Genomic DNA, 24,924 nt, shown 5'->3' on the forward strand with positions numbered 1-24,924 from the left:
GAGAACTGTTCTAGAACTGTTCAGCAGACGTGACAGATGCACGCTGGGAAATAGAGTCCCACGTAGGAATTCATTGATGTACGCGTTTACTCACCCGCCCCACCTCTACCAGGTTGGTTACCATGACGATGGCGGCCGTATTCTCCTGCCACACCATTCGCCAGAAGTCATACATGGTCTCCTGCATGGGACCTAAAACAAAACAAACACACACGTGTCATGTCATGTCGGGAGTTGTGTAAAGTGGAGATGCGGCGGTCCTCACCTTGAGTGGCAATGTAGTGATTGGGTCGGTGGTATCCCTGACAAAAAAAAAAAAACAAGCAAATGTTAATTTGGAGACATTTAGGCTTGACGAACAGCTGTCAATATGACGTCACGGTTAGAACCGAGGCGGGGTGAGTGTAAACATCGTTAAAAGTAAATTGACTCAACAAGCGCTGTGTGTGTTGAGTAAGTTTGTTTACTCAGTCAATGCCGCTTACATCTATGATGACCACTGTTGCCATGGAAACAGAGAGGGCCGCCATGTTTTGCATTGACCTTTAAAGGCAAGAAACTATTGAGTGTGTGTGTGTGTGTGTTTGTGTGCTGAATGGCTTCGAGCCAACATTGAAATGCCACCTAGCGGCATCCGTTTGTCTGGTGTTTGCAAAGTTGGCGCCCTTGAAGCGTTGAAGTTGTACTTAGTCATGTTGCGTTCACATGAATTGATCTTCAGCGTTTCCAAGGTCAAACCATCTCAGAAGTGATGAGGTCAGAGTGTGGTTACTCACGTCGACGTAGTTGGCATTGATGTAGTCAGAGCCGTTCTCTCCATCTTGAGGCTGCAGACGCACGCGGGAGTGGTCGTCTACAAAAAAGTACAAGTCACAGTAATACTCTTAGTACGAGGACTTGATACAAAAACATTTGTAGTCAGGACTAATAACTCTTTTCTCATGAGTACTATTTTGTGTAGTCAGGAGCTTGCGTCTAACTGGTGTCTAATCAGGACTAATTCATTTGTAGTCTTGTCTTGTCAGTACTTACATCTAGCATAATTAAACTGATCTGACTCACGTCCAGTCAGAAATACTGCAACTGGTTGCTAGTAACTAAGTCGTTTGATTTCAAGACTGACTCTTGGCTCATCAGTACCAACTCTTGTGAATGCACATAGTCAGCACTAACTGGTGTCTAATCAGGACTAAGTAATAGTCCGAGTACGTGATGTGTAGTCATGGCTAACTCATTTGTAGTCAGGATTAACTCATGTCCTGTCAGGCATAACTGATTAGAGATCCCTCACTTGTTTGTATTCAGTACTAACTCTTGTTGAGTAGTAACTAAGGTGTAGTCATGGCTAACTTTTTTTGTAGTCATGACTAACTCATGTCTAGTCAGGCGTTACAGATTAGAAGTAGCTCACTCATTTGTATTAAGGACTGACTTCTGTCTCACCAGAACTAACTCTTGTCGAGTAGTACCCAATGTGTAGTCATGGCTAACTCTTTTGTAGTCAGGACTAACTCATGTCTCGTCAGGCATAACTGATTATAGGTCGCTCATTTGTTTGTATTCAGTACTAACTCTTGTTGAGTAGTACCTAATGTGTAGTCATGGCAAACTCATTTTTAGTCAGGACTCACTCGTGTCTAGTAAGGCATTACTGATTAGAAGTAGCTCACTCATTTGTATTCAGGAATGACTGCTGTCTCACCAGTACTAACTCTTGTCGAGTAGTACCCAATGTGTAGTCATGGCTAACTCGTTTGTAGTCAGGACTAACATTTCTAGTCAAGCATTTCTGATTAGAAGTAGCTCACTCATTTGTATTCAGAACTGACTGCTGTCTCACCAGTACTAACTCTTGTTTAGTAGTAACTATAATGCGTAGTCATGGCTAACTCATTTGTAGTCAGGACTAACTCATGTCTAGTCTAGCCAAGCATAACTGAATAGAAGTAGCTCGCTCATTTGTATTCAGGACTGACTGCTGTCTCACTAGTACTAACTCTTGTCGAGTAATACCCAATGTGTAGTCATGGCTAACTCATTTGTAGTCAGGACTAACTCATGTCTAGTCTAGCCAAGCATAACTGAATAGAAGTAGCTCGCTCATTTGTATTCAGGAACGACTGCTGTCTCATCAGTACTAACTCTTGTTGAGTAGTAACTAATGTCTAGTCAGGACTAACTCTTATCTTACCTGTACTTTTGTAACGCTTTCCTAATCAGGACTAGTCTGGTCAGTAGTAAATGGTGTTGAATTGACTAGTCTAGTCTAATCAAGACTAACTCTTTTGCAGTCTAACTGGATTCTGATCAGACCCAACTAATGTCTAGTCAGGACTAAAGTCTGTATGATTAGGACTAAATGGTATCAAGTCAGGACTAATATGCGTCTCGGCAGCGCTAACCGGTGTCTCATCATAAACAACTCTCATCTAGTCAGGACTAATTGAAGTCTAATGAAAATTAATTCTTGTGTTCTCTTGTGTTTGGTCAGGATGAGCCGGTGTCTGTTTTGTGTACGTACAGGCGATGATGTTGCCATAGCGATTCTTCATTCGGTTCTCGTCTTTTTTGGCCGAGTCCCACGGAGCCGACTGACCCTCGAAGAAACTCTTGAGCACAGATATACAACAATTACATCAGCCTTGCTAGACCACATCTATCTATCTATCTGACTATGGTGGAGTGTGACAACCAGAATGGAATTATGGGATGTATGGGCGGCATGGGTGGTGTCGGTAAAAAAAGAAAAACAATACATGTATTGTTATAGCGAGGGAATGCTGAAATGAACCAGAAGCTTCATGAAAAATGTTCTACTTCCTGTTATTCTTTTTCTTTTTCCTCCTTTTGTTTCCCATTTCCTACTAGTCATTTGCAGCCATGCATGCGCGTGTGTGTGTGTGTAACATGCTAATGCTACGTGCCTCCAGCTTGTAACCCCACCTCTTGGCTACTTAGAAATGTTGTCCATCAAACTGTAGGAGGCGCAGTTACAGGCCGTGTGACAGAATGGCGTCTACGCTACTTGACATGCGAGGGAGGGAACGCAGAGGGGATGACTGTGACATGACGATGAGCGAATGTAATCTAGCATGTTAACACTCTTACCTCGTTAAGCTGTCCCATCAGATTAAATAATAAAAGGAGAAGCGGGAGATGTGGGGGGTTAAGAGTCATCGGTGACAGCTAGCAGCTTGTTAGTCATTACTATTAATATTAGTACCACCTCTTAGCCATCAATAGTCAAAAATATAATGTTAATAATAAACAAATGACAACAATAATAATAATCATCATTACTATTAGGGTACATAGAAACACACTGGGATGATTGTACACACAAGTTGCCACCAAGTCTCTGCAAATGGAGGGTGAAAATACTTTGTGTGTGTGTGTGTGTATGTATAATGGATGAGCCCTAAGGGAGTAAGCTGCTCACACTCTGCCTCACACACACACACACACACACACACACACTCACCTCATACTCCTCTTTAAAGCCGTAACCCTCAGCGCATTTCATTTGCGTGATATGCTGCAGAAGGTCGGCGACCCGTATGGCGGGGTGCAGCTGTGCCGTGTGGTAGGGCGGCGGCTCGCGGTCCGGGTCGCGTTGCTTGAAGTGGTTCTGGACCAGGCTGCTGGTCTCGCTGGTCATGGTGTGGCTGTCGTCTGCAGGAGGACAAGAGGAGCGCAACGTCAACGTGACAAACGGCCGCCCCGAGACTTGATTTTTGTGAACGGACGTAAGACACATGACCACATCACAGACAAATATTAAGACATGATATCTGGTCACATGACTGCAGAGCAGATGATGGCCATGCACTCTTTTCACACTGCTGACAATCTGGATTTGTTCCAATTTTACCATGTATACAGAGTACTGAACCAAATTACTTCTAATCTGGATTCAGTACCGAATCCAGTCTAGATTGATTCCTGAAATTGATTGATTGAAGTCCTGAATAAAGTCCATTGCAGTCCAGATCCGGTATGAAACCAAATGAAGTGGAACTAGTCGTGGTCCCAATGTACATCAGTGTGAAAGGAGGAGAGTTCAGAGTCCTGGAAGCAGACAAACCTCTGTGACCTTTGACCTTTGAGCCATCCAGGACTCAGAAACCTGTCACTAAGCTCTTTCTGTGCTCTCATTGGCTGCACTGCTTTGACTGACAAATCAAAAAAAAAAAAAAAACTAGCCCCAAAAAACACCCGTCCAATCATGGCAAAGGGGCAGGGTGTGGCAATGAGATGGAGGGGTGGCGGCTTGTGACGGATGAGACAACAGCAACGACGACGACAACGACGACGACAACAACAATGGTGAGCCATCAGAGGGCAGGTGGGAGGCATTGTGATGTCACAGTGGGTGTGGTGGGCGTGGCTCCATGCGCTGAAGTGACAGCCCCCCAACCCCACAGCCCCAAATTTATCAACTTACCATTAATGGGCACTTTAAAGAGAACGATAGAGGAAGAGGAGGAGAAGAAGAAGAGAGAGAGAGGAGACAGGGTTTAAGCAACAAGTCTAGCTGGAGCGTCATCCTGCACTGAAGCTAGCTAGTGCTAACACAAAGCTAGCATGAATCCAACAGGAAGCAGCGCTAGTTCTTCAGCCATGGGCATAGGCAACATGACTAAACTAGCTAACTGAGCTAACCTGGCTATAATAACTTGCTAAGTGAAGCCTATACGCTGTCTGCTAATTAGCAGTAGCTTTTTTTTTAATCTGTTAGCCTTTGACGTTAGCATCACATAGCATCATCATATCTTTTAGTTATTTAAATCGGCCAAATGAAGCATACCACTTCCTGCTGTTTCAGCGTTAAATTCTGACTGACTCGCGTCTCATTTTCCCGCTGTTTGACCCCCGTACCCGGTCCCCGTCCACGTGAGCGTGTTGTGTCCATGCAGAGGTCAGAGGTCACAGACAGATGCAACGTCAACACGCAGGAATGTTGTAGATGCGGGATGGAGTGACGCCCACCGTGGTTTCCAGTAAAAACGGGGTAAAGAACCAAAATATATAATATCACACAAAAAAAACAGCAAAAAAATAATCTTTATCGATGCAGGCTTCAATCCAATCTAAAGAACCAAAAAAGCAGCCGAACAAGAAGCAAGCAGGGATGGATGGAAGCCATAACACCACCACTTCCTGTCTGTCTCACCTGTCTACTACTTCTTATTTCACCCACCCATTTCCTGTCTGCTTTGCCTTTCTACTTCCTGTCTGTCTCACCTATCCACTTCTCATGTGCCCTGTTTGTTCAGGTGTGTTTGCTTCCTGTCCGACAAGAGAAGAACAAGCAAAACAGAAGTCTCACCCAAGATGGCGGTCGGCACAAATGGGTCTGGCGTCGGTGTCGCATCATGCAGCACGGAGAGACGCAACAAAGACAGACAGGAAGTAGAAAGAGGAGACAGATAGGAGGTGTATAGCAGTAAGTAACAATTAAAATACAGTGTAAGAAGAGGAAGTCCATTTTGAAAGGAAAAACCCTCCCTCCTCAGGCTTCACTACACATCTTAAACTAAAGCCTGCTTAAAGCTTGACATAAATAAGCTAACCTAGTTTGATGTTGCTGTTAAAATGCAAGTGTAATCTTAGCTAACATCGGTATACATTGTGTCCAGTCACATGACCAGGGAATCCTGTTGTTACCTGGATAATAGGACTTGGGAATGGTGCTGCTGTTGGTCTTCATGGTGAAGGACGACGCAGACGACACTGCTGTGCACACACACACACACACACACACCATCATTATAACAAACATCACCATCAGGTAACGTGTGTGTTTACGTGCAACTCACAGTGTCCATTCAGTGTGTGACTGTGTGTGTCCACTATTGTGTGCTGTGAATTGTTGACCATCAGAGTCATTTCCTGTCTGGAACTTAGCGTTTCCTTCCTTTTCTTTGTCAGCTTCCTGTTGAGAGAGAGAGAGAGAGAGAAAAAAAAAGCACCACATATGTAAAATATCTATCTATCCATCTCTACCTCTTCATGTTCACTTTAAAAGCTTCTAGTAGTTTTTTTTTTTATCTTTTTCCATTTCGAGTGTACAAATAAAAATACAGCCATTTGTCCGATTTGCTGAGCAACACACACACACACACACACACACACACACAGACTGTGACCCTGACCTGAAAATGTAAGAGGTAAAAGTCATATATATAAATAAGTATGAAAACCGGCTTTTAAAATGAAAAGACCTGTCTGTGTGTGTGTGTGTGTGTGTGTGTGTGTGTGCGCGCTCCCTGAGGCAAGAGGCTGCCCCCCTCCCCCTCATGTCTTCTTGTTGTGTGCTTGAGTCATAAAAATCCTCTTTTCCTTCATTTTCTCTATAAAATGTTTTTTTTTTAGGTGTAACACATTTCAGTTCCAGCAAAGATAAGTGGAAATTAAAACAAAAAAAATTTACACTTTTTTTTTAATTACCATATGTATCCCTAATAAAGTGGCAACGCTCCACTAAGTAAACTTTGATATAAAGTAATTTAGAGTAGTCAGTGTACAGCTCTGATAGATGTACAGTGTAATGGAGACACATAAAACTGTCTCTAATAAATAATAATGCATGGATTATGTTTCTGTTGTCAAATGATTAAAAATTTCAATCAAATTAATCAGTTTTCAAATTAATCATGATTAATTTCCATATACTTATGTATATAAATGAATGTATATTTGTATGAGGGCTGCACGGCAGTCCAGTAGTTAGCGCGCAGACCTCATAACTAGGAGACCGGGGTTCAATTCCACCCTCGGCCATCTCTGTGTGGGTTTTCTCCGGTTTCTCCTCCCACATTCCAAAAACATGCTAGGCTAATTAGCGACTCCAAATTGTCCATAGGTATGAATGTGAGTGTGAATGGTTGTTTGTCTATATGTGCCCTGTGATTGTATATATAGTGTATAAAAATATTGTATATAACAATATAACAGTCACTAAAGTCATCATACAGCAACTTCACACTCAAATATACAAACATGTACCAATATGAATATTAAAAAAACAACTCCTTTAAAGTTTTCCCATACATGTGCCCTGTGACTGGCTGGCGACCAGTCCAGGGTGTACCCTGCCTCTTGCCCGAAGACAGCTGGGATAGGGTCCAGCACCCCCACGACCCTCGTGAGGATAAGCGGTAGAAAAAGAAATGAACGTATATTTGTATGAATTAACAGCTTCAAATGAACTGAACATACACATGTCCAAAACTGCAAAAACACTAGTCCAAATCTGGTCTCTTTAATAGCAAAACAATATTCGATACACACTTTAATCCTGTTATGCAACAGGAAGCGTTGCATTCAAAGACTCGTCAAACTCTGTGGTGATACCACAATATGCTTCCGTCGGTATGGCTTGACATGTGTTAATTATGCTAAAGTTAATTATTAAAAAGTTAAAAAGTCAATTATGCTAAAAAAAAAAAATATGCTAAAGTTGTACGAGTGCTGCTGGCAACAGAGAGCTGCGGTTCATTGAGGACAAACGTGAATTCTAATTTTGGAATGTTCATTGTGAGGTGTACTCACTTGTTTTGCCAGCTATTTAGAAAATAATGTCTGTGTGTTGACTCATTTTCACTGCTATGCAAGATGTACACTGACTACTCTAAAATACATCATTCTATTTGCCGTATTGTCTCTTAAGAAAAAAATGGTAGCTGAAAAGTGAGGGCTGGACTAACATTTGTGAGATACTGTATGCTTATTATTATCATTTGTATTCCTGTTGTTCTTCCACCAGTATTGCCCTCAGGTGAAAAGACCTTTTCACACACAATTGTGTCCAAAACAACATGACGGCAGCTCGGAGGGTTTCATGCATGCAACAATGATTGTGATGCTAAATGCGCTTTAAAAAAGCTCATTGGCTGAAGGGTTGCTGTCAGGGTCTGGGTTTGATTATGATCTTTCCAGGCAGTTGAGACCCCTTCTTCTTATTTCTTTTCTTTACCTGACCTAACTTTTTTTTTTTTCTTCTTCTTCTCCTCATCGTGGTCTCATGATGGTGGACCCCGCGTATTCCAACTAAAGGCGACTTCTAACGAGTTGTGACTTCCTGTTGCGCTGCTTTAATGAGTCGCACGGCTGCCTGGTCCCAGAGTGGAAATCAAACGCGCCCCATCAACATTAAACTCTCATTAGAGACAAGTGAGAGGCTCACTGCTGAGATCAGGCTCCTCACATATACATACACACGCATGCACACACACACACACACACACACACACACACACACACACTAGCCTGAGGCAATTCTGCTTTAGGCTACAAAAAAGGGGGAGAGTAAAATGCTCTTTCATCTAAATTCTGTCTCATCTTTGACGTTCTACAAACACACAAGCTTTTCTTTGCATGCTAAAATGTGTGTGTGCGCCCCTGGGGGGGGGCTGTGTGTTTTATGTTGAAGAATAAAGTGGGTCCACACACAGTTTAATGGTGATTACTGATCCATGATTCATCCTTACTCTATGTGTGTGTGTGTGTGTGTGTGTGTCATGTTCCATACAGCATTCGCTCCCATTCTCAGCAGCTAGTTAGCAAGACATTGATTGACAGCCAGCCTTCAAGGCACAGATTCATTAGCAAGGGGGTGCCCGCCCCTCTGTCAGCCCCGCCCCGCCCACAGTGCGTGTTTTCTTACCGTTTCTTCATGAGCAGGACAACTCCGAGGAAGATGATGATGAAGAGCAGGACGCCCGCCATGGCGCCGGCGATCTTCACCGTGTGGTCCGATTGTTTCTCCTGATCGGGTTCGGGCTTCCTGGTGGCAGCGCCTGAAACATTGCAAATTAGTATTGGTTATTAAAATTAATCTATAATATATTCAATAAATATGACCTCAAGGTTAATTACTATAATGTTTGCGAAGCTAATTAATCATGTGCACAGAACATGACTGTCATTGACAGGTGGAATGTTGGAGGCGGAGTCAGAAGGTGGGCGGGGATGGAGGCGGAGTCATGCGTTGCCAAGAATTGCGGCAGTCAGGTTGTGGGTGGAGACAGAGGCGGAGTCAGACAATGACAAGAAGACAGGTATGTTTTTTTCCGAAGTTGTTATGATGACAGCGAACTCAACAAAAGGAGCCGTACCCCTGTAACACCTGACTTGGCCACTAGGGGCCACTGCTCACTTGGCTCACGTTGCTGGCTCATTAGCATCCTAATTAACACACAGCCGCAAACGACGGGCGCCATCTTATTCTTTTGCAGACTTTTAATGCGGAACCGAAAGACTGTTTAATGTTTAGAAAAAGCCACTCACAGAAACCAGTTCACTTTGGTCCAAAGTGCTCTAGAAAGAGATGTTTTCAACTTCCTGTTTGTGTCTTTCAAGGTCAGCTTGACTATTGACTGCCTCACTTAATCATCTAACTCTCACACACACACACACGGAGTGGAGAAAAGATGTTTGTATATAAAAGTGAAGCTTCAGGGCTTCAGCCAGTCAAACTGAGTGGGAGGTGTGTGTGTGTGTTTACACATTTGTGTGTGTGTGTGTGTGTACACATGTGTGTGTGTGAGATGGTAGTTAAATAGTTTCCTTCAGGCTTTAAATATTTAAATGTAATTTTCTGTAGGCTGTAAACGTGTGTGTGTGTGTGTGTGTGTGTGTGTGCACTGCACCTGTTCTGCTGTCTGTTGTAAATGAATGCAACACACACACACACAGCGTGGATATTTGCACTGATGCGATTGATTGATGACAAACACTCCCTTTCAAAATAAAAGGCTACTTGGAATGCAGAGGCATGAGAGAGAGAGAAAGAGAGTGGGGGGGGTGGCGTAAGGAGAAACTGTGGCATCTGACCTGCGAGCTGCTTGTCGCCGGCCGCGGGGGCGAGGCCGGCGTGTGGCGTGCTGAGCTGCGTGCTGATGATAGCAGCTGATCATCCAGAATGGAGCATGCAGAGAGTCAGCAGAAATATTAGGAACATGCAGCATCGCCCCCCCCCCTTGTTATCCCTTCCTGTTGGTAGCACCCACATCAGCCTGAGTAATGGCGTTCAAAGTTACAAAAAGTACACCCCCCCCCAGGCTGATGCGGGACGGCCACGTTAGGTCCTGAAAGAGACATGTGATCTTCAGACATTAGTAATCAAACCAGGGGGAAAGAGGAGCAGCAGATACTTTGTTAGCATGTTGACACATTAGCATATTAGCATGTTGAGCTCGAAGAAGTTACAAAGAAGAAGAACAAACAGCTCATTGTTCTGTAGCATGAAGCCCACCGCACCCCTCCGAGGAGACATGGTTGGCTCCTATAGTGTGACTGACAGGTGTCAAGGGAGGGGCCAGGCCCAATCAGCTTCCAGTGTCATTAAGCTCCACAACTGTGCACCAATAAAAACTGATTAAAGTCACAATAGTCAACTGCTGTGTGTGTTGTGCGCCGGATGTCCATCAGGGGAGATATCACACTTTTTAGCTTGTTTAGCTCGTCTGCTCAATGTCTCCCTGGACATCCATAGAGTTCCAGTCATTAGCATTGTGTTAGCGTAGCATCCGTGTAAGTGTGTGTTGCGCGTCTCTCTCTGTGTGTACAAGAGGAGAGGTGAAGGACAGTTTAGCATCCGTCTGTGGCCCATATGGACTGGCTGGTGCCAAGCTAGTTATGGAACTGCTAATGTTGTTAGCTCACAAATCCATTCATTCATTCATTTTGAGGGTAGCGGGGGGTGCTGGAGCCTATCCCAGCTGTATTCGGGCAAGAGGCGGGGTACACCCTGGACTAGTCGCCAGCCAATCACAGAGCACAACCATTTCAAACAACCATTCACACTCACATTCATACCTATGGACAATTTGGAGTCGCCAATTAGCATGTTAGCATGTTTTTGGAATGTGGAAGGAAACCGGAGTACCCGCAGTACATGCAAACTCCACACAGAGATGGCCGAGAGTGGAATTGAACTCGGTTCTCCTAGCTGTGAGGCCTGCATGCTAACCACTCGGGCACCGTGCAGCCCTTCATTCATTCATTCAAATCCATTTATTGGTTCAAAAGATCCACCCAAAAATTGGCCTTAGCTACACCCATTTGTCACACAGACGACAAAATAAAAGCGTGCTTTCAAAATAAAATACAGCTCTGCATTACCTTTAGTGGCCACACGGACGCAGTCAATCTTTGTCTCCTGTGAAAGAGAAGCACACACACACCGGTTGTAAACAGAATGGACAGAAGGAAAATGGCTGTGTCTCAGCCCGTGGCATTTAACAGCCAACACACACACACTCACACACACACACACACAGGGACTCTGTGCAAAGTGAGATGGAACATCTTGTGTCTTTCTGGTTTTAACAAACAGACGACAAATTAACCACAAGAGCTCATGAATATTCATGCACACACACACACATTCGCTACGGCGGCGTGTGATGGCGCGTGTGTGTGTGTGTGTGTCTGCGGTGTGGTGACAGTGAAAAGCTCTCCTGTCGCTGCATTATTCAACACACACACACACCAATTAAACCTCCAAGCGTCAATAATTAACACACAACACAATAACATCTTGCAGCAGCGAACAATTATCTGTTTCACACACACGCTGCAGGCGCTGCTGTTCTATAAAAATGTGTCTGTGCTCTTGTTTTGGTGTCTTTGTGAGGCCCAGATGGGGTCAAAGGTCAAACTTAGGACTAACTTGCATGCATTAGTGTGTGTGTGTGTGTTCTCACCCCGTTAGCGCTACTGACAGCCTGATAGTAGATGGCGTAGCTCTTATGTGGCAGCAAAGGAGCGTTCCAGAAGCCGCCGTATGTCCCGTTGTCACCTGAACATCACATGACCTCATCATGATCACCGTCAACACAGCGACTTGTAGCTCGGTAATGTAACAAGCGTTAATAATCAAGGTGCTTGTGGCTTACTCACCGATGCAAAATGGCGCCGGGGTCCTCAGCTGGTTGACGGGCAACTCGGCACTGAAGTAGTACTGCGAGTTGAGCAGCGTGGCGTTCTGGAAGTGGATGGGCACCGGGTAGCAGCGTAAGATCTCTGCAGTGCCCCTCTTCTGCCTGCGGGGGCGCTCTTCCTCCACCACCACTTGGTACTTACTACACACGGGCAAAGTGGCATTAGCAGCTAGCTTGTTGTTGTCGTTAAAAGACTTTTCTGAGCGAGGTGTTGCACTACACACACACACACGTATGTTGAAATATTCAGCAGCATCAATCTTCCGCTTTATTAAGTTTTCATGAGTAAAACATGAAAGATTTAAAGACAACATGTTGACGACGTGAAAGTGTCACTTGAAATATTTCTATTATTTTATTATACTTACAATGATATCACTGCAACCTGATCCTGTGTGTGTCTATGTGATGCAGCACACACAATGTGATATATTTGTGTTTTTATATATTTAACATAGCTTTTGTTTCCTTTGACACGCCAAGCACGGCGCCTTTGGGCACGCATGCACACGTAAGCTCGTATAAGACGGCTGTACAAAAGGTGCTGCCGCGGGCGACCTGCGGCTGTAATCAGATTACTGTCACACACGCATACAAATACAGAGGAGTCATACGCGAGTGGGTGGAAGAACAAATATACGCGGGGGAGCGTGGGCGTGCACGTCACCTGACGGGGGCGCCGCGGCTTCTCGCCGGTCTGAGCAGGACAGTGACGGTGGACTCGGTCTGGTTGAGAGGAGACTGGAGCTCGTAGGCGGGCATTACCGGAGCTAAGGAGCAAAAGGATGCGGTAAGTCATGCTGGAGGCGGTACGCTTATATTTTGAAAATACCTTGGATCTTGGTGGTGAACTGAGTGACGACTGGCGGTCCGAAGCCTTTAACGGTGGACGCTCTTATTGTGAAGGAGTAAGTAGATCCAGGGAAGAGGCCGGTGAAGACATGACTTGTCTCATTTGCCTCTTTAAGAACTTTCCCGCTCTGATTAGTCAGGTCCAAGTCCGAGTCAAACGAGCTCAGGGCTTTGAAAGAAATCTACCAGGAAGGACAACCAATGATGTTATTTCCCGCCCCACTGTCTTTGATTGACAGCTTTATGGATGATACCAACCTCGTACTTTCGGATACGACCATACGTGTGCACCGGTTCTGACCAGCTCACACTGATGTGCTGCTCATAGGTGCTGCCCACAATGGACTCCAATGGAACTGCTCCCGGAACTGTGATAGCCAATAGCAATAAAATTAGCATTAGCATGGTGAGCAGGTTAAAACAACCTTGTTAGCTCAATGCTAACATTTTGTGTTACAGTTGTACAGTTGTTCCTCACCACTTTGCACTTTTCGAATTTCGCAGCTTCATTCTATCACTGTTTTTCTAAAATATATTTATTAATAAATCATGGTTAGCTGCATGGTGCTAGAGTGGTTAGCGCGCAGGCCTCACAGCTAGGAGACCCGAGTTCAGTCCCACCCTCGACCATCTCTGTGTGGATTTTGCATGTTCTTGTGGGTTTTCTCCGGGTACTCCGGTTTGATTATATGATATTGCAATCAACTAATATAATTTCTACTACGTTACACTCTGTGTGTATGCTAGCTGCCCCGCCTCCACCCACCGTGACAAAGAGATGGTGCTGAAACCAATGCACAGAGTGATCCCTCTCACTGCCTGTTTGGAGGAGAGCGACGAGTAAAATATTGGTAATATTACTTCATTCAGGGCTGCACAGGGTTCGAGTGGTTAGCATGCAGACCTCACAGCTAGGAAACCAGAGTTCAATCCCACTCCGGTACACCGGTTTTCTCCCACATTCCAAAAACATGCTAGGTTAATTAGCCACTCCAAATTGTCCATAGGTATGAATGTGAGTGTGAATGGTTGTTTGTCTATATGTGCCCTGTGATTGGCTGGCTGGCAACCAGTCCAGGGTGTACCCTCGCCTCTCGCCCGAAGACAGCTGGGATAGGCTCCAGCACCCCCGTGCGACCCTTGTGAGGATAAACAGTAGAAAATGAATGAATGGTGTTTTGTGGTTGAATACGGACGATTATTAGTGACATTATATGTACATTTAAACAAATTATATTTATTTTTTGGGCCTAAATTATGGAATTACCTCACAAAAGGTCCAATAATCTCTCATTTAAAAAAAAAAAACACGGGTTATTTTTGCAACATAACCCTGACGTCACTTCCTGTGTGCCACTCACTCTGTTGCCCCTATGGAACACATTTATAGCAACACATACAGGAAATGTGAATTGTAATATGCAATGTTTTCCAATGTAATGTAATGTAAGGTAATGCATGTTCACAATAATTACCATTAGTAATTTATGTCTTAAATACCTCATTTACTCTTATTATGTTGATTATGGGTGTGCTAGTTCCTGTTATTAAAACTGAATTTAGAAGGTTGTAAACAGGTTTTCTATGCTCAAAGTACAAAAATATTCAATTTATACATAAGTAATACTGCTTTTGTGGCACTCTAAGATGTGAGTTAAACAGTATTATGGTGGTATAATGTATGATTTCTGTTAGCATTAGCCTCACACATAAACACAAAGCAATGCTAGTTAGCCAGCTTGGAGAAAACCCTTTTCCATTGTTTCATACCGTCCTCATCCGTCAACACCAGCAGCTCCTCGCTCTCCTTGCGTCCTTCGGGGTTACTGAGAACGAGCTTCATGCTAACGTTGGTGAAGGGCGGCAGGTTTCGCACGGTGTGTTGAGGCGGGAGACCTCGCGAGTCATACGCCACTTCCTCCAGGACTTCCTCCATCGTTGGATCTCTGCGTGGCGACAAAGGTCATTGTAGCTGCACTTCCAACAGCTACACCTCCCCCCTTTTTTTTGTTTTTTTTGCTTACCTGGCGGAGGTCCCCGCCGGCTTGTAGCGATACTGCACTGTTAGGTTGTAGCTGTGACAGCGGGTCACGCTGTAGCCGAAAGGTTCCCATTGGAGAGTCACCTCTTTGGAGCGGACGTCCACTACCTGGAGGTGACGTGGGCCATGCATCGGGTCTGAAATCAGTTTAAAACCACAAAATATTGCTTTAGGAAACTGAATAGTGGAATTAGTCAATATGATGACGGTAGAGTCTAAGAATAAATCACAAACTAATGTTTTAAGAATGACACTCAACATTACATATTGTCATTCAGGGCTACACGGCGGCCAAGTGGTTAGCGCGCAGACCTCACAGCTATGAGACCTGAGTTCAATTTCAATTCTCCCCGTGCATGCGTGGGTTTTCTCCGGTTTCCTCCCACATTCCAAAAACATGCTAGGTTAATTAGCGACTCCAAATTGTCCATAGGTATGAATGTGAGTGTGAATGGTTGTTTGTCTATATGTGCACTCGCTCGAAGACAGCTGGTATAGGCTCCAGCATCCCCTGCGACCCTTATGAGGATAAGCGGTAGAAAATAATGAGTGAATGTTTGTTTTATGGCTGCACGATGGGCGAGTGGTTAGCACGCTGGCCTCACAGCCAGGAGACCCGAGTTCAATTCCACCCTCTGCCATCTGTGTGGACTTTGCATGTTCTCCGGGTACTCCGGTTTCCTCCCACATTCCAAAAACATGCTCCAAATTGTCCATAGGTATGAATGTGAGTGTGAATGGTTGTTTGTCTATATGTGCCCTGTGATTGGCTGGCGACCAGTCCAGGGTGTACCCCGCCTCTCTCGCCCGAAGACAGCTGGGATAGACTCCAGCACCCCCTGAGGATAAGCGATCGAAAATGAATGAGTGAATGAATGAATGTTTGTTTTATGGCTGCACGGTGGACGAGTGGTTAGCACGCTGGCCTCACAGCCAGGAGATCCGAGTTCAATTCCACCCTCTGCCATCTGTGTGGACTTTGCATGTTCTCCGGGTACTCCGGTTTCCTCCCACATTCCCAAAACATGCTCCAAATTGTCCATAGGTATGAATGTGAGTGTGAATGGTTGTTTGTCTATATGTGCCCTGTGATTGGCTGGCCACCAGTCCAGGGTGTACCCCGCCTCTCTCGCCCGAAAACAGCTGGGATAGGCTCCAGCACCCCCTGAGGATAAGCGGTAGAAAATGAATGAATGAATATAAGTTCTCAAAATTGAAATTAAATAAAAATTTTAAATATAGACTATTAAAAATAAACAATAAAATACATTCTAATTCTACATGACAAAATACCATCATTACCAGTGATATTTTTAGGGGTGCTATGATTAAATATGATTAAATACAAACATGATGAAGATGATGTCCTGAATGAACAAGCTTCTCATGAGAGACAAGATTAAAGCTTCCCACTGAGCGGCACACACACACACACACACACACACACACACGTAAGGGTCTTAGTTGAAGATGACAGACAGTGATCCACATAGAGAAGAATGATTGATGAGAGCAGGAAAGACCAATTTCTCCTAGAAAGCCTCATGGTGTGTATGTGTGTGTGTGTGTGTGTGCACCAGCTTTCTCAGGTGTTTTGCTGCTGATGAACAATAGATTTCCTGTTCTCAGTTGCCTTCTTGACACCCCCTACACATGCACACAAACACACACACACACACACACACACACACACACACAGAGTGCACAATGGAAGCACTTGTGAGTTTCTCCACAGCGATTGCATGATGAAAGAGAGAATTTGAGCTTAACCTCCACCACACACACACACACACATATGCACACACACACACATAAGGTAGGAACAAAGGGGTCGGAGGTCAAGGAGAAGGAGTGAGGCAGGGATTGCAGTGGATCCTATTACCCATAATCCCTGCAGGAGTGGGGGGGAAAGTGAACGCCATCTCATAAATTCTGACTATTCTACCCCTGCCATCCCATAATTTCAACCTGACATTTAAATCAGACGCCAAGGGGGGAATGGAGGGGGGGGGATAAAAAGCTCCCAGCTGATGATGTCATGAGTTTTTCTTTTTTTTCCAAAACTCTCAAAGTGTTGGATGCTTTCACTTCCTGTTGGCGACTGTGTACATGGGCGTGTGCGTGCGTGCATGTGTGTGTGTGTGTGTGTGTGTGTTTGTGCCACAGCTGTGCGTCTTTTGTGTCAAAAGAGGACGTCTCTTCCTCCATGAGTGAGGGTCTCGCCAAACTAATTAGCGTCCTATTCACTCCTCTTTGCAGCTGCTAGCACGTCACCCCGTCATGATCATCATCATCATCATCATCACCGCCGTTGTCGTCGTGTTTTACGAGAGCTGCTGGCTGACTTCTTCATGCATCCCAAAGGAATTGAGCACTTCTGAGCTCAAGGATGACACGTGCTAATGCTTAGCATGCTAATAGGCCCTGACACTATTCTACACAGACCGAGTCCTATTATTATTTAATTATAATTATTAATTATTATTATTATTATTATTTATTTGGAGGATTAGATGATCAGATTACATTATTTAAGGAAATTTTTTTTGGTAGTATTATTTGAACTGCACAACTTTCTGGCAGCTTTTGTAGTTCTAAATGTATTGTATGTAAACAGGAAGTACAAAGACCTACCACATGTATCATCATTTAAATTATATGTACATTTTTAATGTAATAAAATATATGACAATGATATTGCAATCAAGTAATTTAATTTCTACTACATTAAACTTGTCTGCACTCTGTGTGTATGCTAGCTGCCCCGCCTCCACCCACCGAGACAAAGAGACTGTATTACTGACAAAAGGTCTCATTCCGTTCATGCTATTGTTCTATGGTACTGAAACCAATGCACAGAGTGAACCCTCTCCCGGTAATATTACTTCATTCAGGGCTGAATGAAGTGGTTAGCGCACAGGCCTCACAGCTAGGAGCCTCGAGTTCAATCCCACTCCGGTACTCCGGTTTCCTCCCACATTTCAAAAATTTGATTTGAATCAATGAATGAAGGGCTACACGGTGACCGAGTGGTTAGCATGCAAGCCTCACATATAGGGGACCCAAGTTCAATTCCACCCTCGGCCATCTCTGTGTGGAGTTTGCATGTTCTCCCCGTGCATTTGTGGGTTTTCTCCGGGTACTCCGGTTTCCTCCCACATTCCAAAAACATGCTAGGTTAATTAGCGACTCCAAATTGTCCATAGGTATGAATGTGAGTGTGAATGGTTGTTTGTCTATATGAGCCCTGGAATTGGCTGGCCACCAGTCCAGGGTGTACCCCGCCTCTCGCCCGAAGACAGCTGGGATAGGCTCCAGCACCCCCCGCGACCCTCGTGAGGATAAGCGGTAGAAAATGAAAATTACTTAATTTATTCTCGTCCCAGGTTTAGTGAAGGAGAAATTTTGTAGTCGAAATTTCATCCCATACATTTAAGCATTTTTGAAATTTTTTAAACAATATTTGCGACTATTTGCTCAAATCCGTGCAATACATTATTTTTGTCATTTAAAGATAATAAAGGTTTACATTTATATTGTCTGCTTCCAAGAAGAGGAAGCCACGTCGTCGGCTGTTTGAAGGTGACTCCTCGAGGAAAAGGAGGAGGAGGAGGTTTAATTTTTCATTTACAGCAGATTTGATCTGAGCTAGACGCGGCGATGAAGCCGATGATGAGGAGGAGGAGCCGCACAAGTGATGGATGACCTCCGTGAACATGTCACTCAAACAAACGCCTTCCAAATAGAAAGAGATGGAATATCCTAAAAGTCCATGCGGACACACACACACACACACACACACACACACACATACATACATACATATGACTCCAATTGATGGAGGCGCAATGATACAAATAAAAATAGAGATCGAGATGTAAAAGGTCTAAAAAGCTTTGGAATGTTTGCTGGACGAGTCGAGCGTGAAAATGTGAAGTGCAAAAAAGAATGAAAGTGAAATATTGATACGAAAGCACAGACAAACGGCGCGCACACTTTAATGGATGTTAACACACGCATGTGACATTTTCAGTGTGTGTGTGTGTGTGTTGCCTGGACGATTCGGATTTTTATTCTCAAAACGGTTGAAATATTTTATTTTGAAAATACTCCACCGCTTATATATCATTGTACATTTTTCTAAATCATAATGATTATATTAGTGACATGGTAATATCACAAATAAAACAAATATAATATCATGCCAATTTATTTGATTTAAATCTTAAACTTCCTGTTTTAACAGGAAATACGTCGTCTAACACCGTCTAACACCTAACAAGCATTTTTTTTCCTCACAAGGGTCGCAGAGGGGTGCTGGAGCCTATCCCAGCTGTCTTCAAGCGAGAGGCGGGGTACACCCTGGACTGGTCGCCAGCCAATCACAGGGCACATATAGACAAACAACCATTCACACTCACATTCATACCTATGGACAATTTGAAGTCGCCAATGTTTTTGGAATGTGGGAGGAAACCGGAGTACCCGGAGAAAACCCACATGCAAACGCCACACAGAGATGGTTGAGGGTGGAATTGAACCCTGGTCTCCTAGCTGTGAGGTCTGCACGCTAACCACTAGACCACCGTGTCGCCCCACACTCCAAGCAATTGTATGAAAAAGTCAACTTTGTTAGTTATTTCTGGCAATGAGAAATGTTTTTTTTTTTTGTATCAATTATTACAAAAGAAGAAGTTTATGCGAGTGTTTACGTGGCGTCACACTGAGTCGCCTCCCTGGGCTCTAAGTCACAAAGCTTGTTTGATGGACACGCTAATTTATTATTTAACACACACAAACTGTATAATTCATCTGCAGTAAATGAATAAATAAAAGTGACTTGATGACAGACGAGTGTTATCAGAGCGTAAATCATCACGCTGAGTGTGTGTGTGTGTGAGTGAGTGTGTGTGTGTGTGTGGGATGGTGACACACCGGTTGTCTCACACACACGCACACATCTTTCAGTTGTATCTTTTGGGTTTCCTGCGTTGGCTCCCAATGGGGAGTTTGTTTACGGCTGCAGACGGTCCTGAGGGGCGGAGCTTACAAGAGGAGCAACCAACGTGGTGACAGATGTTCTTTCATCTAGAACCATCAGAACTTGACAACGTTCTCCGCTGTGACCTGTGTGTGTGTGTTCCAGCCTGACACCGTTTCACGATTCGACATTTTCATAAATAAATAAATAACTAAAAGAATGGTGTTTAAAACGATCATTAACAACACTGGCACAGGTCGATAATTAGCTGTTAATTGTTGTTTTTTTTACACACACACATACATGCTGATGTGTACACTGCTGCCATTTGCGGCTAATGAGCACAGCGCTAACAAAGCCTCATCTGCCTCACAGTTTTAATGACCTCATCGCTAACCATTAGCCACCTGATGAGCTCTGCTAACTTGCGACTAAAGCATGCTTAATGTGACGATCTCAGCATCGGCCAACAAAGACTAGCGCGGCATGCTAATACACGGTATCAGGCAAAAGGGAGGACGGCCCACACATTTCAAGCAACCAGTGTTATGACAGTATAGCTTCTCAAGGGACAATATTATAAATGTAAATGAGTGCTGCCAACACAGGGGAGCTGCGGTTACAAGAAAAATATGTATTCATAGTTATACCCAAGTTTCTTTTCTATAATATCTCTGGGGCTGCATGGCGGATGAGTGGTTAGCGCGCAGACCTCACAGCTAGGAGACCCAAGTTCAATTCCACCCCCGGCCATCTCTGTGTGGAGTTTGCATGTTCTCCCCGTGCATGCGTGGGTTTTCTCCGGGTATTCCGGTTTCCTCCCACATTCCAAAAACATGCTAGGTTAATTAGCGACTCCAGTGTGAATGGTTGTTTGTCTATATGTGCCCTGTGATTGGCTGGCGACCAGTCCAGGGTGTACCCCGCCTCTCTCGCCCAAAGACAGCTGGGATAGGCTCCAGCACCCCCACGACCCTCTTGAGGATAAGCGGTAGAAAATCAATGAATGAATGAAAATATTCCACAGGCTGCACGGCGATTGAGTGGTTAGTACGCAGGCCTCACAGCTAGGAGACCCGAGTTCAATTCCACCTCTGTGTGGAGTTTGTATGTTCTCCCCGTGCATGCATGGGTTTTCTCCGGGTACTCCGGTTTCCTCCCACATTCCAAAAACATGCTAGGTTAATTAGCGACTCCAAATTGTCCATAGGTATGAATGTGAGTGTGAATGGTTGTTTGTCTATATGTGCCCTGTGATTGGCTGGCGACCAGTCCAGGGTGTACCCCACCTCTCTCGCCCCAAGACAGCTGGGATAGGCTCCAGCAACCCCCACGATGAATATTATCCCTTGAATAGATATACAATGGTTCCGAAAATGTGAGGGGTGTACTTCCTGCTCTCTGATTGGTCCACAGCAAGCTTACCTGCGCACTTTGTCCGAGCCCTCAGAGGCGGCCCAGGGTTCCCTGTCCCTCCCTCCAAGGGTCTGGTGAGCAGAACGCTGATCTCGTACTCAGTGTCGGGGTCCAGGTGTCCTATCTTGTGGGTGGGCTTATCCACAGGTGTGGTGTCAATCAACATGCCCGACATGGTGCGGTATTCCACCTTAGAAGACATTCACACATTCCTCAGCCAATAGGGTCGCTTTAAAATTTTAGACGTATTCCAAGTTCAAACAGTGCTGGGAAAGTTCTGGACTCATCCACTTACCTCTCTCTCTATAATCGGACCGTCTCCGTTGATGGAGTTGGCGTTGAGTTGTATCCACAGGTAGGTGGCACCTACTGCTGTTAGTTGAGGGGGGGCGATGGGGACAGGCGGCTCTGAGGGACAAAAACAACCAGGATGAGTCCCTCCCCACACACAGACACACACACTCTGAACTCTCTTAACAAGGAAAGGAAGGAGTTAACGAGTTAATTAATATTCGTGACCTTCGGCGAGTCACGGCAGACCTGGAATTTATTACCCACAATCCCCGGTGGTGCTGCTCTACTTCCTCCTGACCCACTTCACACACACACACACACTTGCACAATACGTGTGTGTCTCATATTCACCTGCGTGTGTGTTTGCAGATATCACAGAGCTTTCATTATAGGGAGTGATCACTCTTCATAGACATAAACAAGCTTTGATAAAGTTCCATTCAATACAAACAACAACAAGGCTTACGTTTGACAGTGAGGTCAGCATAGGAGGAGACGCCCACGCCACGATCCGACTGGCCGATGCATCGATATCGTCCAGAGTCGCCTTTGGTGGTGTTGTCCACGTCAAAGGTGGCCACGTAACGCCGCGAGTTGACCGGCTTGGTTTCTTTGACCACGGCTTGACGACCGTTCATACCCTGACAAGAAGAGAACACTGATGGTGATAGCTCTTTGGCTAAATCATTCAGGGGGCCATATAAAAAATAATAAATAAATAAATAAAAAACCCTTAAACTATATTAAGAAAGCAGGAAGTGAACAAATAACAGTTACTGATTGTAAAAGTACCAGATGGTAAACCATTACCATTACCACATTTTAAGAATGTTAGCCGTTTTGAATGATGCCCATCTTGGACCTTTACTACGCTAACCGATACGTGATGCATACCTGCAGGAAGAGTTGCACGTTGCTCTGGGGACGTCCGTTGACGGTACACGCAAACATGGCCGTCTGCCCCGCGTTCACCTCAACGCCTTTGATGTGCAGGAAGTGAGGTGTGCTCACTTGGGACACACACAGACAGGACAAAGGCCAATTGAGTACCTGGTAATATTTATATTTACGTATATATGATTATCCAATGAGTAGAGATAACATATGCAGCAATGGAAAGGGGACCTATTATCGTTTTAAACGATGCCAAAGTTTCAGATAATAAGGTTTGCGCATTTGGAAGTGAGCCCTGAAGGCTCAAAACGCCCCATCTGTGATGTCACAGAAATGTCACCTGAATAGGTGCAGATTCTGGAAGAACTATAAAGCTTTGTATGCTGGTTATTGTGTGTAGCTGCTCTATAGGAGTCCACAATTCAATACAAAGGGCTGAAAAATGAACATAACAGGTCCCCTTTAAAACTATTTCCAAGTTAAGGTTACTCAAGTTAAGGTTACTCAAGTTAAGGTTACTCCCCCCTCCCCCTCCACAGGGATGTCCCCCCCACTATTTGAGAAGCACCAGACTGACTGATATCAATCTTTTTGTGTGTACGTGTGTGTGTGTTTGTGTTGACTTACGGTAAAGTAGAATTTGGAATGAGAGCATCAAAGCCCATGCTAATCAATTTACATGTTAATGAACTCCCCTGTCTTCACACACGCGGTGACCTTAATTCTTTGATGCGAGAGATAACGTTGTTATCCAATCAAGCGACGGGGAGGGGGTCTAGTGTGTGTACTTACTGCACTGGTGTCCCTGCAGTGTGATGTCTCTGATGGCCACACCCCCTCTGTGCCCGCTGCTGACTGCCTCAAACACCACCTGATTCGTCAATCAATACAGTTTGTCGCCTTAGCATCAACAGCAGAGGTAAGTGAGGGATGTAAAACAGTTCATCACCACGGCAACAAACATATACTTCCTGTATTTTTGTGTGTTTATTTCCTGTGTGTGTATTTTTTTTTACCTGGTAGTAATTTGGCCAAAAGGTGGATACAGCAAGCTCCACCCCTCTCCAGGTGTGTTGGGCGGGGCCAGACGAGTTAAAGACAGGAACACCCAGAGGACTGCTGTTCTCTGTAGCAAACATACAAATCTTAGTACTTGTAATGGCTCCTCCCCTTTACATGACATGAGCGCCGCCTCACCACGGAGACCTCGCTGCCAACCCCAATTTGCGGGTACCTTTGACGTAGACGTTGAGCGTGGCGGCCGTGGCTCCGTCGTGCTCCGCCGCTTGATAGAACATGAAGTTGATGCAGTGGGTGTCATTCTCCTTGAGCTGCGGGAGCAGCAGGTGGGCCCGCTGACCGCTGTAGCGACCCGTCGTGTTTACGTATAGGAAGGGGGAGGAGCCTGCACGAAGAAAGTGAGTCACCGACAAGCGAGCGGGTGGAAGCTGAGGAAGTTTTTTTATAGTATTTTTTTTAGTATTTTATTCACCATACAGTAACACTGTCATTAAAGTCGGCTTGAAAGTTCTCACACAGTTCAATATTCCCTATAAAACACCCATTGTAACTTTAGGGTGTTTATCCGTAGGGGGCTGACTAGCACATGTCTGTAAAATATGAAGACAGGTTGAAAAACATGGCCGCCATCACCAAACTGTCCGTAAATCACTGACAATTTGGGGGTTTTAACATTACTTTTAAGAAAAGTACAATGGAAAAAATACCAAAAAAAAAGTATGACAATATATTCTACTGCACTCTTTGTGTATATGCTACCAGCCCCGCCTCTGCCCACTGGGACAAAGAGACTGTATGATTGACAAAAGGGCTCACTCCGTTCACGCCGTTGTTCTACTAATGTACATGCACATAGCAAGTTGGCAACATTATTAAGAAGAAGATGAATCAAATGATTGACAGCTAGCATGTAGCAACATCATTCATTTTCTACCGCTTTTTCCTCACGAGGGTCGCGGGGGTGCTGGAGCCTATCCCAGCTGTCTTTGGGCGAGAGGTGGGGTACACCCTGGACTGGTCGCCAGCCAATCACAGGGCACAAATAGACAAACAACCATTCACACTCACTTCACTTTATAACTATGGACAATTTGGAGTCACCAATTAACCTAGCATGTTTTTGGAATGTGGCAGAAAACCCACGCATGCACGGGGAGAACATGCAAACTCCACACAGAGATGACCGAGGGTGGAATTGAACCCTGGTCTCCTACCTGTGAGGTCTGCGCGCTAACCACTAGTCCGCCATGCCGCCCCATTTCAATTTCATTGAATTTAAATAATGCCCATTGAATATCAAGCAAAAGCAGCGGGCATGAGCTTGTGTCTGATTGGCTGGATGCTGCTGCACTCCCAACCAGTACCGACTTCATTGGCACCACTCACATGTGTATTCAAAAGGGTGTGTGCATGCCGACATGCTGATAAACACTCATTAACCCTGACACACGCACACACACACACACACACACACACAT

The 24,924-nt window shown here is 44.8% G+C and overlaps 1 protein-coding gene across 3 annotated transcripts in view; it reads right to left on the minus strand.

Annotated features, from left to right (window-relative positions):
* LOC131108577 (receptor-type tyrosine-protein phosphatase mu-like) overlaps positions 1-24,924 on the minus strand; it is a 44,966-nt gene that overhangs the window by 4,557 nt on the left and 15,485 nt on the right. For 2 of the 3 annotated variants that reach the window (XM_058059632.2, XM_058059636.2), the window contains exons 3-27: positions 23,661-23,831; positions 23,443-23,552; positions 23,219-23,297; positions 22,427-22,542; positions 21,999-22,173; positions 21,534-21,646; positions 21,248-21,428; positions 14,825-14,978; positions 14,571-14,746; positions 13,059-13,168; positions 12,781-12,982; positions 12,616-12,718; positions 11,908-12,089; positions 11,712-11,806; positions 11,128-11,164; positions 9,838-9,912; positions 8,669-8,801; positions 5,820-5,935; positions 5,668-5,736; positions 5,330-5,356; positions 3,482-3,672; positions 2,522-2,609; positions 777-853; positions 266-302; positions 95-192 (exon numbers count right to left, since the gene is read on the minus strand). In XM_058059632.2, coding sequence (XP_057915615.2) covers positions 95-192; positions 266-302; positions 777-853; positions 2,522-2,609; positions 3,482-3,672; positions 5,330-5,356; positions 5,668-5,736; positions 5,820-5,935; positions 8,669-8,801; positions 9,838-9,912; positions 11,128-11,164; positions 11,712-11,806; positions 11,908-12,089; positions 12,616-12,718; positions 12,781-12,982; positions 13,059-13,168; positions 14,571-14,746; positions 14,825-14,978; positions 21,248-21,428; positions 21,534-21,646; positions 21,999-22,173; positions 22,427-22,542; positions 23,219-23,297; positions 23,443-23,552; positions 23,661-23,831 — 2,915 coding nt within the window. Of the gene's footprint in view, positions 1-94; positions 193-265; positions 303-776; positions 854-2,521; positions 2,610-3,108; positions 3,118-3,481; positions 3,673-5,329; positions 5,357-5,667; positions 5,737-5,819; positions 5,936-8,668; positions 8,802-9,837; positions 9,913-11,127; positions 11,165-11,711; positions 11,807-11,907; positions 12,090-12,615; positions 12,719-12,780; positions 12,983-13,058; positions 13,169-14,570; positions 14,747-14,824; positions 14,979-21,247; positions 21,429-21,533; positions 21,647-21,998; positions 22,174-22,426; positions 22,543-23,218; positions 23,298-23,442; positions 23,553-23,660; positions 23,832-24,924 lie in introns of all 3 variants that reach the window. The other variant, XM_078792320.1, reaches the window with a different exon arrangement.

Source organism: Doryrhamphus excisus, linkage group LG7 (genome assembly GCF_037039965.1).
Source record: "Doryrhamphus excisus strain RoL-2023G ecotype Guam linkage group LG7, RoL_Dexc_Guam_v1.1, whole genome shotgun sequence".
In the NCBI taxonomy this organism is placed as follows: domain Eukaryota; kingdom Metazoa; phylum Chordata; class Actinopteri; order Syngnathiformes; family Syngnathidae; genus Doryrhamphus; species Doryrhamphus excisus.